General features: G+C 55.0%; 3 protein-coding genes and 1 long non-coding RNA gene across 5 annotated transcripts; 3 read left to right on the forward strand and 1 right to left on the reverse strand.

Moving 5' to 3' along the window:
- The first annotated feature begins 392 nt into the window (after positions 1–392).
- LOC105700919 (sarcoplasmic calcium-binding protein 1) lies at positions 393–3602 on the forward strand. Of its 2 annotated transcripts, XM_012427204.2 has the most exons (6): positions 393–651; positions 808–912; positions 1444–1610; positions 1823–1952; positions 2470–2573; positions 2915–3602. In XM_012427204.2, exons 2-6 carry the CDS (start codon positions 861–863, stop codon positions 3038–3040), a joined length of 579 nt encoding a protein of 192 aa, XP_012282627.1. In that variant the 5' UTR covers positions 393–651; positions 808–860; the 3' UTR covers positions 3041–3602. The 2 variants fall into 2 exon arrangements, with proteins under 2 accessions (XP_012282627.1, XP_012282626.1); XM_012427203.2 differs by having other exon boundaries at positions 397–912.
- Positions 3603–3844: 242 nt separating this feature from the next.
- Positions 3845–9788, reverse strand: LOC105700917 (polycomb group protein Psc). The gene is made up of 6 exons (XM_012427201.2): positions 9290–9788; positions 8221–8356; positions 8043–8133; positions 7868–7971; positions 7416–7774; positions 3845–7346 (listed from the first exon to the last, which is right to left on the reverse strand). Exons 2-6 carry the CDS (start codon positions 8333–8335, stop codon positions 4629–4631), a joined length of 3387 nt encoding a protein of 1128 aa, XP_012282624.1. The 5' UTR covers positions 8336–8356; positions 9290–9788; the 3' UTR covers positions 3845–4628.
- Positions 7596–8915, forward strand: LOC111674339. Its single transcript, XR_002762377.1, has 3 exons — positions 7596–7682; positions 8010–8287; positions 8351–8915. It is a non-coding gene; the product is annotated as an uncharacterized LOC111674339 (long non-coding RNA).
- A 591-nt stretch (positions 9789–10379) lies between the features above and the next one.
- Positions 10380–14853, forward strand: LOC105701069. Its single transcript, XM_012427491.2, has 4 exons — positions 10380–10731; positions 10836–10992; positions 11289–11935; positions 12093–14853. Exons 2-4 carry the CDS (start codon positions 10857–10859, stop codon positions 13668–13670), a joined length of 2361 nt encoding a protein of 786 aa, XP_012282914.1. The 5' UTR covers positions 10380–10731; positions 10836–10856; the 3' UTR covers positions 13671–14853.
- Positions 14854–14909: the final 56 nt, after the last annotated feature.

Consider the following 14909-nt stretch of genomic DNA (forward strand, 5'->3'; position numbering starts at 1 on the left):
TTGGCTACAAGGGTAAGCACAAGGGCTTTGCAACCCTCTCGTTTTTTATCGACTATCAACGACCAACGTCAAAATTAGGAGAAGCGGCCTCGGCTCGTCCAGGAAGCCCTCGAGGGAGGACTCTCCCTCCTACCGGCGACACTGAGCCTTGCCTCGGCGAAACCAACTGCGAGGCAATCGTATCGATGGGCTTAAATCATGCACGGTCTGGTTAACGACAAACAACCGTCGAAACAATTGGCGGAGGCCAGGAGTCGACAAGGAGACGGACAATGGGGACGGAACGAGAGCTGGGGCCTACGCGATTCGGCTGGCGAGTGACAGTGACGAAGCGACTGGTTAAAGTGGCGTTAAAGTTGGTACGTCTCCACCAGCGCGTCTCCTCCGGGTCTCCCCCAGGAGGTTCGGGCACCTAGGCCGTCACCTACTCGCCACCGATCGCTAAACTTAGACCAACCACTGGCAGCTCCGTCGGTCCTCTCTCTCTCTCTCTCCTTCTCGCCGTCCCTCTTTCTCCGATTCCCTCCACCCGTGGCCGTCGTTTCGCTCTCGGCTCACCTCGCCTCGCAGTAGGCCAACGAGTGGTCGCCGGTCAGGTTCGGCCGTCCCCTGATCGTTCCGAGGACCACGCGTCCCATCCCGAGCCCTCCCGTACGTATGCGAAGAGGTGACGCCGCGACGCGGACGCGGCATCGGGTCTCCACCCTTTTCATTTTCCGAAAGGAAAGGAAGGTTCCGACAAGTCGAGACGTCAACGTCGGCCAGCCTAGGCTTGGTCCTGGCGAGCTAATTCGCTGTTTGACCTAGGAGAGGAGAGTACAGGAGAGGACAGACGACACGGGAGGACAGCGGCAGAAGCCATGGCTTACACCTGGAATAATCGCGTTGATTTCATAGTGAGGTTCTTATACGGTTAGTATGCCGACTGGCTCCAGGATGCGAGGAAAGGAACCCGTCGGTCCCATTGTCCTTTATTTTTGCTAACTCCTGGCCAACCCTGGTAGGCTCCATAACGCGTTTGTTTGGTGGGTTTTCGAGACGGACTCCTTGCCAGGCGTCCTATCGCTAACAGGGCCAAACTATCTAACAATTGCTACATCGGTATATTCGAAGAAAGGAATGTTTACGGGTGTATATTTTTTAACGGAGGTCTTGGCTCGGGACCTATCTGGTACACGGTCGGTATCTGGTGCGTGGCGGGTGGTTATCAGACGAGAGTATAGTGTCAGCGATCGCACGTGTCCGACCAAGAGAAGGAGGACCATGCTTTCCTTGTACTTTCCTTCTTGCAATGGCCTGGAGATAGACGTTCTCGATAGCCACCCGTTTCGTATCCCATCTGACGACCGAACGTCGCGTTTTCGGTCAACCTGGATGAGCGATTATTCCTTAAGGCGTGACAATAGAGAGGACGTAGAGTACAGATGCTATTGTTATCAACAGACATAGACAATAATGGGTCGCTGGACCAGCACGATTTTGAGTGCATGGCCCTTAAGATGACCGTCATCGAGGGGAAAGGAGACTTTAACGGTGCCAAGCACCAAGAGAACCTCCACGTCATGAGATCCCTCTGGGAAGAGATATCGTCCATGGCCGATCTTAATAAGGTAAAATAAGAGGAGGCCCATTGTCGACGAAACCGTCCTTGAGAGGAAAAACGTCGAGTTTCCGGGTCCTTGTTTTTCTATATAAATATATATTATTAATTAACCCCTCGCGACCCCAAGGATTTGCCGAGCTCCGAAATAACCGAATGGCTGGGAGTGTTGTGTTGGTTTCATAATTGATCCCGGACTTATTCGTTGCATTGTGTCGACAGGACACCGTTGTCACCACCGACGAGTTCAAGGAGGCCGTGCAAAAGAGTTGCGTCGGCCGTCCTTTCGGTGAATTCCCCCAGTCGTTGAAGCTGTTCATCGACAACCACTTCAAGCTCATGGACATGAACAGTGAGTGGTAATTCCGTCTCTAGAGCTCGAATCAAAAGATCGGACACCTACCCTAAGTTTCCGTATATTCTCGATAAATTGGTCATCCCGGAAGGTGGGGTGGCGTTTCGTCAGGGTAGAAGATGCAAGGTATCGATTCGTCTCGACGAATAAGTTTAGTATTTGCCTCGGGATCGAATAGTTGCACTACTACGCAACGGGTGTCAACGAGACACGGCCGTATATGATTAGGTGGTCTGGCCAAATAATTCGGTATGTCAGACATTCGAAGCACAGGCCAGAACAATGCACCATCCAAGATGATACAAGGTTGTCATCCCGGCCGCCCTTGATTATCGGTTTTGCGCTATCCTAATCCAATTGCAAATTCGAGCTTGACGAGCGAAGGATCGCGCAGCCTCGTTCTTGGATTCGCTTTTAATACACGAGGCCTGGATCTCGACTCGGCCGTGGATGTCTTAGAAGATAGGGAAGAGCTCCCACGATGGTCGGTCAAAATGTATTCTCCTGCTTTCAGACGACGGCGTCCTCGGGGTGGAGGAGTACCGGTACGATTGCGTTACCAGAATTCCAGTGGACGACATTAGTATCCTCGACCAGGCGTACCAGTCTCTCTTAAATGTGCGTCTCGCGACGAGTGCCGATCTTCGCTTGCACACTTTCTTCCCCACATTCAGCCCCAATATCTCGCACTTGTCGGCTAACGTCATTAAATGTACTCCACCGATGTGTTGATCTAACACCAGGAATGCCATGACCACCTGGATTGAATTTTTTAACACCCTGGATTTTTCCAATTCTTCTTAACCGCTAACGAGTTTTTCTTCATTGCGCTAGTCGCGGTATCACTAATGCATCCCTGAGATCTGCAATTTGTTTTATGGAATCCTGAGACCTTCCAGGAAAGTAGAACGTCCTCGTGGAGAAGGAACTTTGTATTGACTAGGGTCGAATGGTTTCAGGACGACGATCGGAAACGCGGTGGATTGACGCTGAGTCGTTATCAAGAGCTCTACGCCCAATTTCTAGGTGATCCCAGCGATAAGTGCCCAGCGGCGAATCTCTTCGGGCCGCTGCACAGATTATGATAATCGCCTAGCAAAAGGGAAGATTAGGATCGAAATTGAACTTTATCAAGGAGGAATTCCTACGTGTAAATTTCGGTTTGAATTTTTATCCCATCCTTAGTCGCTGCCCCTTAAGACGAGACACTTAGCTTAATCGGTATCAAGTAGTCCTCTTTTGTGACCGAACGATAGGTTCTCCACGGTTGGTATAAAATCGACGTTGAATGATCTCTTTTTAAGCCTGGAAACAAGACTTGCGGTTAAAGTCCTTCGGTGTCTCGGTCGCAACAGGCAGATTCGTAGATATGTCCTCTTTATTTTGACAATGTCGTGAACAGTCGTTGCGGCGGTTACAGCTGGCGTCCTCTTACAAATGGTACTACTATCACGACTGGAAAAGGCAGAATAATTATCATAGACTATTATCCGTGAGAAGGTATTGTAATTATCAACGTAAATGTATATATGTATATACATGTCGAATAAAAGTTAAAAAAATTCGGAGACCACGGCTGGCGTCCGAGACGCGCGAACCCCTTAAGGACTATCGTTGGGGAGTTGGTCGTCCTTGGAGGTAATTCAACGACGTGTAGTTATTTCCTATCCTGATCGAGAGGGAGAGAGAATTGACGATCCTTGCGTCCTCGGCAAGTCCTTGGTGGGGATATCGAATGTCTTAATAGGATCTAACGGCGTAAAGAAAAAAAAAAGAAATAATTGGTGTTTGCACCCTCTCCTACGGCCTTTTTTTCAGGCTCCTTTCCTTATTTTTTTTTTTCGGCCCTTAATGCTAGACTCGACGCGTAAATGAATACGCACAACTCATAAAAGGAACAGAAATGTCGTTTTAATGTATCATACGAACAATGTCGCCAAATGAGTAAATTGGCACGGTGGATCTAAAATACTGTAGTCGGGTACTTAAGTCGGTTGGCTAATTAAAAAGTCCATTCATGCGATTCGACCTATCGGCAGTAGTCACGGCGTACAAACCTAGTATGTACATCTTAGAACACAATGGATGCAGTATAATATAATAAATAATATGCGTGCAGTACAACAAGTAATACAAATTATACTTAGCGAATCGTTAACAAAATATAGTGAAACTGAAACATTAACAATGTTCGCGCACACTGCAGCAGGGACGTCCTAACTTGGCGTAATGACGGTACCGCGCATTTTCGCCCTCCGAGTAGTAAAACTTATTACGCGGTAAAAAATGTCGCTAAGTCTTACCCACTATTTATATCAGGAAATCGTGTAAGGTATAAAATGAGGAGCGATAATTACCCTACGATATAGCTCGGGGTATCCGTAAAAAAATCGTGGATTCGCGTCTAAATCCAGCATTAAAGAAACCCCGGTTTTTCACGCCACGGTTAGCTAACTGAATTATTCCTCGTTGACCGAAGTCGTTCCGGAGACTCGATAGAGTCCCGAGCCAAGTACACGTTTAGCCGTGAACGACGCAAGAGCGAGATCATTTTACGGAAACATAGTCGAGTATCGACCTAAACGTTCCGCTCGTTCCTCGATTTGGCTTATTTCCCCGACCTGGCCGAGTTCGCCTCTCCAGTTATTAGGAAGCTAAGACGTTCTTTGGTGTTCATGCCGGCTCGTCGGTGGCGGTGCCGTTCCGACCGTCCGACTGGACCGACGTCAAGCTCTTGAGAAAGTTCCCCAAATGCTCGGCCGCGATGGGGTTGTTCGCCCACTCGTTGGACGGAAACGCGGCCAGGAGTCTCTTCTGAAGGATCTCCGAGGTCATCTTGGAGGCGGACTGCTCGACCTTACCATCTGCCGGGCATTTCACCACCTTCTGCTCTGGCTCCTGGCCGGGTTTGCGCTCGACTTTGGACGTCGGCTCCGTGGAGGAAGAAGACCGATCCGCGCCCTCGTCGGCAGGCCCCGCGACCTTGCCGGCACGTCGTTCAGGAAGGGTCGAGCTGGAATCGGGACTATCCGGGGCTCGAGTGCTGGTCACCTCTGGTCCGGATGGAGGTGGCGAAACCGTGGACGAGACTCGAGGGCTGGCGGAACCCTGAGGATGTTCGGAGTCGGAGCCAGACGGGGGTGGACCGGGTCTCGGAGTCGGCTGCCTGGACACGGCAACGGCAAGTGGAGCCACCGAGGACCTCGCCGGCTTAACCGGGGCACACTGGGCAGCCAGGTGACTTTTGCTAGGGCTGGCCGAGCACCCGGCATCGCTCCTATCCGTCCTGTTGTTGAGCCGGATCCTGGAGTCGAGGTGGAGTTGCTGAAGACTCGGAGACTGACTGAGAGCGTAGAGACTCTGGAGGCTGGGAAACTCGGAGGACAGGTTGCCGGAGCTGGAGACGCAGGAGGGAGCGTAGACCGGGGCTCGCGATGCAGGGGCCAGGGGACATTCCACGTCCCTGTGGACCGCAGGAGTTAGGGCACCCGGAGGTGCCCTGTAGTAGCGCTGTCCACCCACCAGGGTGACCACCTGGCCCGTGGCTTGAGCCGGACTGCGCTCCCTCCCGGCTCCCTTGCCACGGTGCTTGGGCACCGGTTGAGGGATCCTTAGGGGGTGAACCTCGCCCTTTGTGCCGCCACTCAGGTCTAGGATGTCCCTGAGACCGGCGTGGTCCTTGGGCCGCTTCGGTGGCTGAGGTGGACGTTGCTTAGGAGCCGGTGTTTTGGGCGCGGGCATCCTGATCTGTCCAGACTTCAGCGCCTTCAGGATCCGAGGGTCCACGCTGCGGTCGTTCAGGGTTATGCTGGGGTTGACTTTGCCGAAGGCCTCGCTGTCCTTTGAAATCGTGGTGTCCGTCGAGGCGGTGGCTCCACCGGCTGGAGACTTGGGTGCCGTGAGGGTGATGCTTAGACTGGCGGGAATGTTCAGGCCACACTCGTCCAAGAGGTTCCTGGTGTCGTCGGGAAGTCGCGGGGTGTACTTCGGTCCGGTGGGAGCGGCGGGTCTTTCCGGGTGCGCATCGTGGTCTGTCGGGGAAGGTGGAGGTGCCGAGGGCTTTCGATGACTTTTGGGAGACAGGTGCTCGGCCACCTGAGGAGTGGCCGGTTTTACGCGCTTCTGGCGCTTCGCGTTGAAGATGGGGAGCCCTGGAGGGCACTTCCTCTTGACGGCTCCGGGCGGGACGAACGAAGGTTCGTTAGGGAACGCGTAAACGTCGAGTTTTGCTCCCTTCTCGTTAATAATGGAGCCGGTGACGACCTCGTTTAATTTGGCAACTGGTCTGCTCGGGGTGTTGCTCGAGGTGTTACTCGGAGAGGTGCTCGAGGTATTGCTCGGGATGTTGCTCGAGGTGTTGCTCGGCTTATTACTCGACGTGTTACTCGGGGTGTTACTCGACGTATTACTGGCGGTATCGCTCGGTTTGGCAGTGGACTTGGAGTCTTCGCGCTCCGTGGAACCTATATTCGATGTCACCTTTGGAGCCGCGCCGGAAGAACTGGAAGGAAGAAAGCTCGACTGGCTGCCACTCGACTCTTTGGCAGTCAGCTGGAAGCTCTGGAGGAACTGATTCTTATCCGGTCGATCCGTGTACTTGTTCGGGGTCTTCCCTTCCGTCTCAGGTTTCGCCAGATTAGGAGGATCCGTGAACGCCACGCGGTGCTTCTGTTTCCCTGGTCCATCCGCCATCTCCTCGTTGACTCTTTTTGCGGCGTTAACGAGAAGCTCGGCTCTTGTCCCGTCCGGCTTCTCCGACGGTTTCTCGGTTTGTCCGCAACGCAGCAGGACGTTGCTGATGACGGTCGGCTTCTTCGAGGCGGTACTCCCAGGGGAACGTTGCTTAAGCGTGATCCTGACGCTGGTGGAATTTTGCCCATCGCCTATGCCTACCACGCTGAACTGCGGGGTTCCCACGGGTTTAGACTCCAGGGTGGGCTCGCACCGGTCGTCGCGGTTCCTTACGGCGAGTGGATTCCTCAGGACCTCGTAGCGCCCGTCAGGATTTTTCAGGATCTTGATGGGACTCTTGGTCTGCTTCGGAGATTGATCGGGTGCACGAGCCACGGCTTCGACCTTGACCACAGTAGGATCGGTCTCGACTTCGGGCTTCTTCTCCGAGGTCGGACTCTCCGAGGACCCATCCGGGTTCGAGGGCACGCTCGCCTCTTTTGGCGCCTCGGCTGGCAGTGTCGGTGTCGCGACGCTCTCTGCATCCGTCGACGGGTCTCGATCGGGTCCATCGGTGGGCTCTCCGTAGTCGCGACTGCCATCGGCAGGATTAGGAGGCAAACTAGCTCCGAGACCGGGGGTGGATGGTCTCGCGTGCAGTGGGGCCTCCAGCTCGTGCTCTTCCTGAGCGATGCGGTAGAAGAACCTCATGGGCGCGTTCTGAAACCAAGGGGATACTTGAGCAAGGGAGAAAAGAAAATAATTGACGAGGGGAACTTATATATTTACCCTCTTCCAGGCGTAGATGTACGCGCAGTCCATGAGGGTCCAGTGTTCCGGGAGCGGCGCCCTTCGGTGGCAGATCTCGATGTTGTACCGAGTCATGTCGACGCCGTACTTGAGACCGAGGAACTTTTTGAGGTGTGCGATCGTGACGAGTGCCGGACATTGCAGGTACCGTCTGTTCGGTGCCTCGGCCCGGCCTCTGTCTCCCGTCGTGGGGGTCGTCGTGGTTGCTGTTCTCGTTGCAGTGAGAGGATCCGCTCCTGGGGGCAGGTACTCCATGCTGAGACTAACCGCGTCCTCCGGGGCGAAGATCAGTCGGCCGCTCACGTCCTCGCCGCGCTGCTCCGGGCTTGCCTTGCTGGCTGTACGGATAAAAAATCGAAAAAGTGTTGCAGGCATTCGTTCGAGCTTCAAATAATCTTAATATATAATCAGGGTTGGAGCACGTCTCGTACCGTGCTCGGGATGTTTCTTGTAAAACTCTCTCCTTCTGCGCATCTCTTTGTGATAGAGCCCAGGGACCAGCTTGTACACGATGTCCTGCAACGCCTTGTCAGCCCTGCGAGTGAAATGACCAACTTGTTAAAATTGTTCCAGAGGGAGACCCTTGGGAAGATTCGACACACTCACTTAATGTTGGGCTTGGCTTTGTTAAGGACATGCTTGCACGAGGGGCAGTTGGACTCGCCGTTGAGGTGTTTCAAGATGCAGCTTCTGCAGACTGAAGAAGGGACACGGATTAAGCGACATCCACGAGCAACGTCGTTTGTAATTAAATATTAGGACCCCTAGAGGGTCGTATACGTACACGAGTGGAGACACTCGACCACGGTGATCGCGTCGATGAGGTACCCCTTGCAGAGCGGGCAGATCAGGTGAGGGTTAACATCCCGTAAGTACGTCCTCCTGCTCAATCCAGCCATCTTCTCTGCCGACAGCGGACCCTACAAACACAAGATGTGGTGCAGCACATGGAAGAAGCGAGAGAAAATCGAGCGCCGTTCAATGGGATTCCAACGAAGGAGATTTCACGGGCAGGCCCGTTCTACCTCCACAAAAACATCTTTGGTGTAAAAAAATAACTCAGCCGACCACATTTATCTTTCCGCGATTAATTGTAAAAATAGCTCAAATCAACTATCCCCTTAAGGGAGCCTTCACGGGTAGCGCCGAGGCGACGCGACGTCCGTTCGATTTGGCAACGCCGGATGGACCGCGACCGGCTCGTAAAAGAAGGCACAGGGATTCGGAGAAGCGAGCGCCATGTCGTCTCTCTGGCAACGGCGGCGACGTCGATACGCCGATCCTCGTTCGAATCGAGGGAACAGGATCACCGAAGTTAAGCAACGTTGGGTGGGGTCAAATATCCGATGTTAAATACCAAGAGCACCGCACACGCGTTCCTATGAACGCTGATAAAACGGGGAAAAAAAAAAAGAAGCGTGCACATGTTATCCGCGACACAACAATGCCTCGTTCGCCCACTATGGGGCCACGACTCCATTCATACGGCGCCCTTGTTCTTTATTCCTTCTCGTGGGCGAGACCTACGCGATATGCAAAGTAAATAGACTTTGTAAATTGGAGGAGAATTCTAGCCATTCCGGAATTATCGCGAGATAAGCGAGAGGTCGACGTCGCCGTCGAAGTTAGTAAGCGCAGCGAGGAGGCCCTCGACGGCCGCGTGTCTTCGCTTTCCTCGCGACCTCATTGGCTCCTTCCGATGTATCCCTGACCCAATTGGACGCAGGTCGTGTTTTAAACGCGGGTATTGCCAATTCTCGCCGACCGGTCGTCTCGGCGCTCCTTCGCTCGCAACGACGCCCGGAGTGCTCGACCGCGTTGCAACGGTCGGCTAAAAACACATCGCGCTTTACCTGGTTCCTTTGTGCCTTCCAAGAACCGTTTCAAGGCACGGGTAGAGCCGCGCCTCGGAGCGAAGGCGAGCCCGTGGAGGGTGCAAGCGCCCCCCGACGCGACCGGGACGTATCGAGTGGCGGCAGAGGGAGCCTCTTTGTCGGCTCCGACTCGAGCGAATACCCGGCCGCTCCCCGCTGGCCTCCCTAACCTGAACCCCCGAGCCCGAAAACTGGCATCTCCTGCTAGGAGGCCGCCATTACGCCAAGGCGCCCGTCGAAGGGCCGAGGACGCCCAACGCCGCTCGCCATGTGTTCCCAACCGATCCGCCGTCTATTACCCCTTCGAGCCGAGCGAAGCCTAGCCGAGCAGGCGTCGCGAACCGCGGATTCACCGGCGCCCGGAGCAGCGACGCCTCGCGATGTCACCCAACGCCTCGCAACGCCTGGCAACGTTCTCACGACGCCTCGCGCAACACTGAGCGCCGAGGCCGGCACGATACCCCGGCTCCCCCCCACTCGGCTACCTAACCTCTCCCTTTCCATGGCGAGTTTGCGTCCGCGTCCCGTGCTACGCCCTGCTCGCTCGTTCCGTGTCGAGCCCTTCCCTGGCCCTACGGAACCCTCTCCGCCCCTCGTCGCCCCTCGTCAGGGGGAGAGAAGACCCTACGTCGCCCCACCCATCGGCCGTGCACCACGTGCAGAGCCGTCCCTCTACCCTCTACAGCGCAACTCTACTTCGCTCTTTCGGAGCGCCTCCCCGAAATCGGGGTACCGATGCCCTAGACACCGGTGATGTAGGGGGTTTTAATTTAAGGAGGCGCGAGCATCCCTTCTGGCTTCTATTTATATATCGCCAGGATGGGGCGTATGGTTTGGATTAACGTGGTGTGGTGGGCGATAGGGTCCCCGCAGCTCTTTCGTGAAAAATTTCGGATGGGTTTGGAACGCCGATGGCGGGGGCGGCGGGTTCGGGGGAGCTCGGTACCGCTCGGTAGGCTTCGGGGGCTTTCGGGATTCGTTCGCGTGTTCTCGGAGCCGCGAGGCGGGGCTTAGGCGGGGTCGATACGGGACGGCGCGCGGGCGGCCTCTCCTCTTCCCTCCGTCTTCCTCGGCGAGGCGCACCGTTGGCGGTGCGATGACACCGCGCCGAGAACCCACCGAGTCGTAGTGTCGTCGATCCGCCGCCAATTCCGACGGAATTCGGGAGTGCGTCGCCGTGCGGCGTGCACGAGACGGCGATGTCGGGCCGGCCCGTTCCCTACCGAACCCTGCCGTTCCTCGAGCCCCGGTCGGTCGGCTTCACCTGACGTCGAGGTGCCGGAAGACCGAGCATGGGATCGACTAGTTGAAGCGAGTGAGAGGATGAGAGCCGCCTGGTCGTTCCGACGAACGCGCGTCGAACAGCTCCTGGCCGAGGCGCCGCCGTAGCGAGAGATAGCGATTTCGAGTACCAGTAGACAGTAGGTACCAGGATCGGTAGCAGGGATGGTACTCGTAGACCTGGACCCAGCCGAAACCGGGTAGGGAAATGATACGGCTTGATACGAGTCGGTCCCTGTTTCAGGTCAAGGCTAACTCCGCGGACATGGAGACCGTCACGAGAGAGCCTCTGCAGGAGTGGAGGAAACCGCTGGTCAAGGACCTGAACGACCATATCGTCTGTCCCCTGTGTCGAGGATACCTCATAGATGCCACCACTCTCGCCGAGTGCCTGCACTCGTGTTCGTAGATTTATCGAACCGCTCGTCGGAGAGCTCCCATACGGCTCTACTCCTCGGGTACCTGGTATCCAAATACCGATGGACTCCAGGGACTCTGGGTAGTTGTCCTTGATCGGAGTGGGACCTGGTAATGGGAACTCTCCGACGAGTCCAATGGACTTCTGTCCGCATGATCGCGTCCGTTACCATCGGATCGGTTCCACTGGAACCTAGTAGAACTTCGTTGGACGGCGAATGAAAATTAGAGAAGTAGGAACTGGTTGTGGTGCTGATCGTCAGCCAGCGGTTTTCTTCAGTTTGCAGAGGGTGCATAGCGAGGCGACTCAGGAGCGGCGTCCGCGCTTGTCCGGTGTGCAGCACGGAAGCGTTGTCGCCGCTGATGCCGGACGCGAGCCTTCAGCGGCTGGTCTACTTGATAGTTCCTGGTCTGTTCCGTTCGGAGCTCGAACGGCGGACGCGGTTTCGAGCTACGAACCCGCAGTGCCCCCCTCCGACGCCTCTCCATGGCGGTCTCGAACTGACCCTGGACGACATAGTGAGCCTCAGCCTCCACGAAATCCCTCGGCGCGGTTTCGGCTCTTCGGGGACCGAGGATCCTAATGAGGGACCTGGCGAGGAGGACGCCGAGGAAGTCGTCGAGGAGGAGGACGCCGATGATAACGGCGGAGGGGGGATGGAGAGGAAGGAGAACCGACTCGGAGAGACCAGGTACCTTAAGTGCCCCGCGGGGGTGACCGTTCGCCACCTCGTGAGGCTGCTGATGCTGAAGAGAGGGTGGGACAACCGCGAGAGCGAGTCGAGCCTCTCCAACGGGATAGAGATGCTGTGCGTGGACACGAGCAAGTGCCAAGAGGGGAATTCGGCGGACAGGAAGCGAGCCCTGCACCCACTCGACCCCTCCTGGACTCTTCTCGACCTGGCCTGCATCTTCCGGTGGAACCGCGTAGGTATCACCGGTGCCCTTCGCGTTTGTCGGTCGATTCTTGTCCTCTGATCTTTGTCGTGATTTTTCTTTGGGTTTCGCTTTGACGTTTGATTTGACTCCGGTCCTTTTTGAGCGTCTGAAGGAGTCCATGGAATTTAAGGAGGCGCTCTTTCAGGAGTCGCCGATGAAGCTGTACTACCGCATCGCGATCAAGGATGAGGTCTGCGAGCCCGCTGGGAAGGCCTCCTCGGAGAGCGGCGCCAGTCTCGCGATGGAGCATCTCCAAAGGCCGCTGACTCCACCGCCGAGCCCGAAACCGCTGCCGAGTTTTGGCCTTCCCTGCCCTCCTGATAATCCTCTTCGGGTCCGCTCGCCTCCACCGAAGGCGGACCCAGAGGAGGCGAGGAAACCTCGCTGTGAGGTCACCCCTGTGATGAGGGTGCCGGGTCTTTTGAGGAGCCCGCTCGCGAAGGGCTCCTCCAGGTCGAAGATTAGGCTACCTGCGCCGCTTCCACTGCCACCCCCGCCACCACCACCGGTTCAGCGGAAGAGACGCAAGCGGAGGAACAAGCGCGTCATCGCCGAGATCACGACGACGCCCAGGGAGGACCTGCTCAAGCTGAAGGTCAGGCTGACGCCGCGGCCTCCGAGGATCACGTCGAGTGGCGCAGGCCAGGTTGGGCAGGTGGCCAAGGAGAAGCTCCTGGAGATGCGAGCCGTCAGGAGAGAGAAGCCGAAACCTTCGCCTGGCGAGTGGTACCAGCCGGAACGCCAGGAGGTCGTTGAAGAGACCGCCGAAGAGACTGTCGAAGAACCTGTACAGGAGACCGTGGAAGAGACCATCGAGGAGATCACAGATGGGATACCGGACGAGGTTGTGAGGATCACTCAAGGCTTGGACCCACAGCCAGAGAAGAAAGAGGCTTCGCCAGGTGAACCTGGACCCAAAACAACCCAGGCGAGCGATGGGCAGGAGTCCAAGTCGAAGCGGAAGGACGAAGAACTTCTCCGGCGGTTGGGACTGGTCGCTGTTGGCGAGGCCAACGACTCGGTCCGGGAGAAAACCAGGATCGAGTACGCGGATAGGTGCAGGCTGGAGAGACAATTGCGGGAGAGCAAGGCGAACAGAGTCAAGAGTCTGATGGCCGAGAAGCAGATGCGCGACGCCTTGAAGACCATCATGTCCAGGGCCAGCGAGAGGGAGAGCCACGAGGTGGGCCCAAGTCCGAACCAGAAGAGGAAAGGGCCACCTCCCTTGGCGCCGTTGCACCTGGTTAAGCAGCCCATCAAGCAGCCAGCTAACAAGTATGCGGTTGCAAACGAGTCCACGTCGACGAGGACCAACGAGGCTCCCCTGGACCTGAGCAGTGGTCTCAAGAATAACGACGTCCTGGACCTGTCCTCGGGTCCGGCCGAGGCTGAGGCTATCTCTACCGGCCATCGGTCCATCCCGACCGTCTCTCTTCAAAGGCAGAAGTCGGAGAACTCGAACCTGAAGACTCTGTCGGACACGGCCGTGTCCTTGCTGAGTGGCTGCAACGAAAACCTCTCTCGGCCGAAAACTGGCCTGGGCACCCTGCCCGGCAAGGTCTCACTGAGGATCCCTCAGCCCCACCAAAGAATGCCTGGGTTCGGCATCAAGATCAAGCCTAATCTTGGAGTTAGACACATACCCAACCCTCAGGCTGTCGTTGCATCGCAGTACAGGAATCAGAGGGCCAATGCGTTTGAGGCCGCTCAGCGGTTGACGTAATGACAACGCCAGTTCCCAGGCTTCCCTTGAAGATGCTGTCCTTTCGGGAGAGCGCAGACGATCTTCCCCTTCGAGCTTGAAAAAAAAAATCGGTCCAGGCTCGGAGATAGTTTGACCATTTCCTATATGTTTACCTCCTTTTGGAATCTCTTGTGTCTCGTGGTGGAGGCATTTCTCAACGGGGGGTGCATTAATTCCAGACGTACCACTTGGTGTCTTGGTGTCTTCGGGGCGGAAACTTTGTCCCCGGTCTAGGCAGGTAACGTACCCAAAATGAGGAGCGAGGTCGGTCTTGGTGTCCATTCACTTGCTCATCGTGTCTGTATGGAGAAAAGGTACTCGAGTTTAGATACTTTTCAGGGGATTTCTTCGGAATGGGTGCAATATACATGTAGATAGCTTTAAAGGGTAGAGAGACGTCTCGCTGGGGGTTTTGTGAACTCGAGACTATTCTCACGAGTGCAATATATTATTGAATAGCTACCGAGGGAGAAACGTACCGAGGAGAGAGTTTGGTCCGAGTCATCGAGAGCAACTACTGAAATGGAATTTTTGTATATTTATCTCATAGCATGGTTTCCCGAGTAGCGCTCTTCTCGCACGCACGCCGCAACAGTATCTAGAGTCATTAAATAATTTGGTTGCGCGTTCGTGCAAATATACACGCATTAGTCATGGAGGAAGGTGTCAACGGTAGAGACTTGACTGGTAGAGTTGACGAAAGTACTGAATTTTTCTCTACGTCTAATAGAGGAAGAAGAAAAAAAAAAAATCGTTGGCCAAGAGGGTAGAAATTTCTGCAGGTTCATTTCTCATTAACCAGTGCACCGTTTTTAGTATTAACTCTAATCATTGTACTCTAAGTATAATGTTCGTGACTCGTTAAAATCCTCATAGGCAAGAGAATGCAAATTATGTTGAAGCGCGTACGTGGGCGACTTTCGTCCTCGTACGCGCGGTCGGGGGTCACTCTCGTGAATTACTGCAATGTTTAATATTATGATATTAAATATTGATATTTACAATGCCAAAGGATACTAGTGAACGCGTATAATGTTCTAATTGTGATTTGGGTGCTAGAAATAAACGTGATAAATTTATTACTCACGGATGTGTATCGTTTTTTGTTAGAAATTAAAAGAATGTATAATGTATCGATAATTTGAGTAACGAAAAGTGGAACTTTATAACGGCGTCATCTTACAGGAGAGAGTGGAACCTCGTAGCAGTGTTTCATAT

This window comes from Orussus abietinus, unplaced genomic scaffold (genome assembly GCF_000612105.2).
Source record: "Orussus abietinus isolate OABI.00-Male unplaced genomic scaffold, Oabi_2.0 scaffold9, whole genome shotgun sequence".
NCBI lineage: Eukaryota > Metazoa > Arthropoda > Insecta > Hymenoptera > Orussidae > Orussus > Orussus abietinus.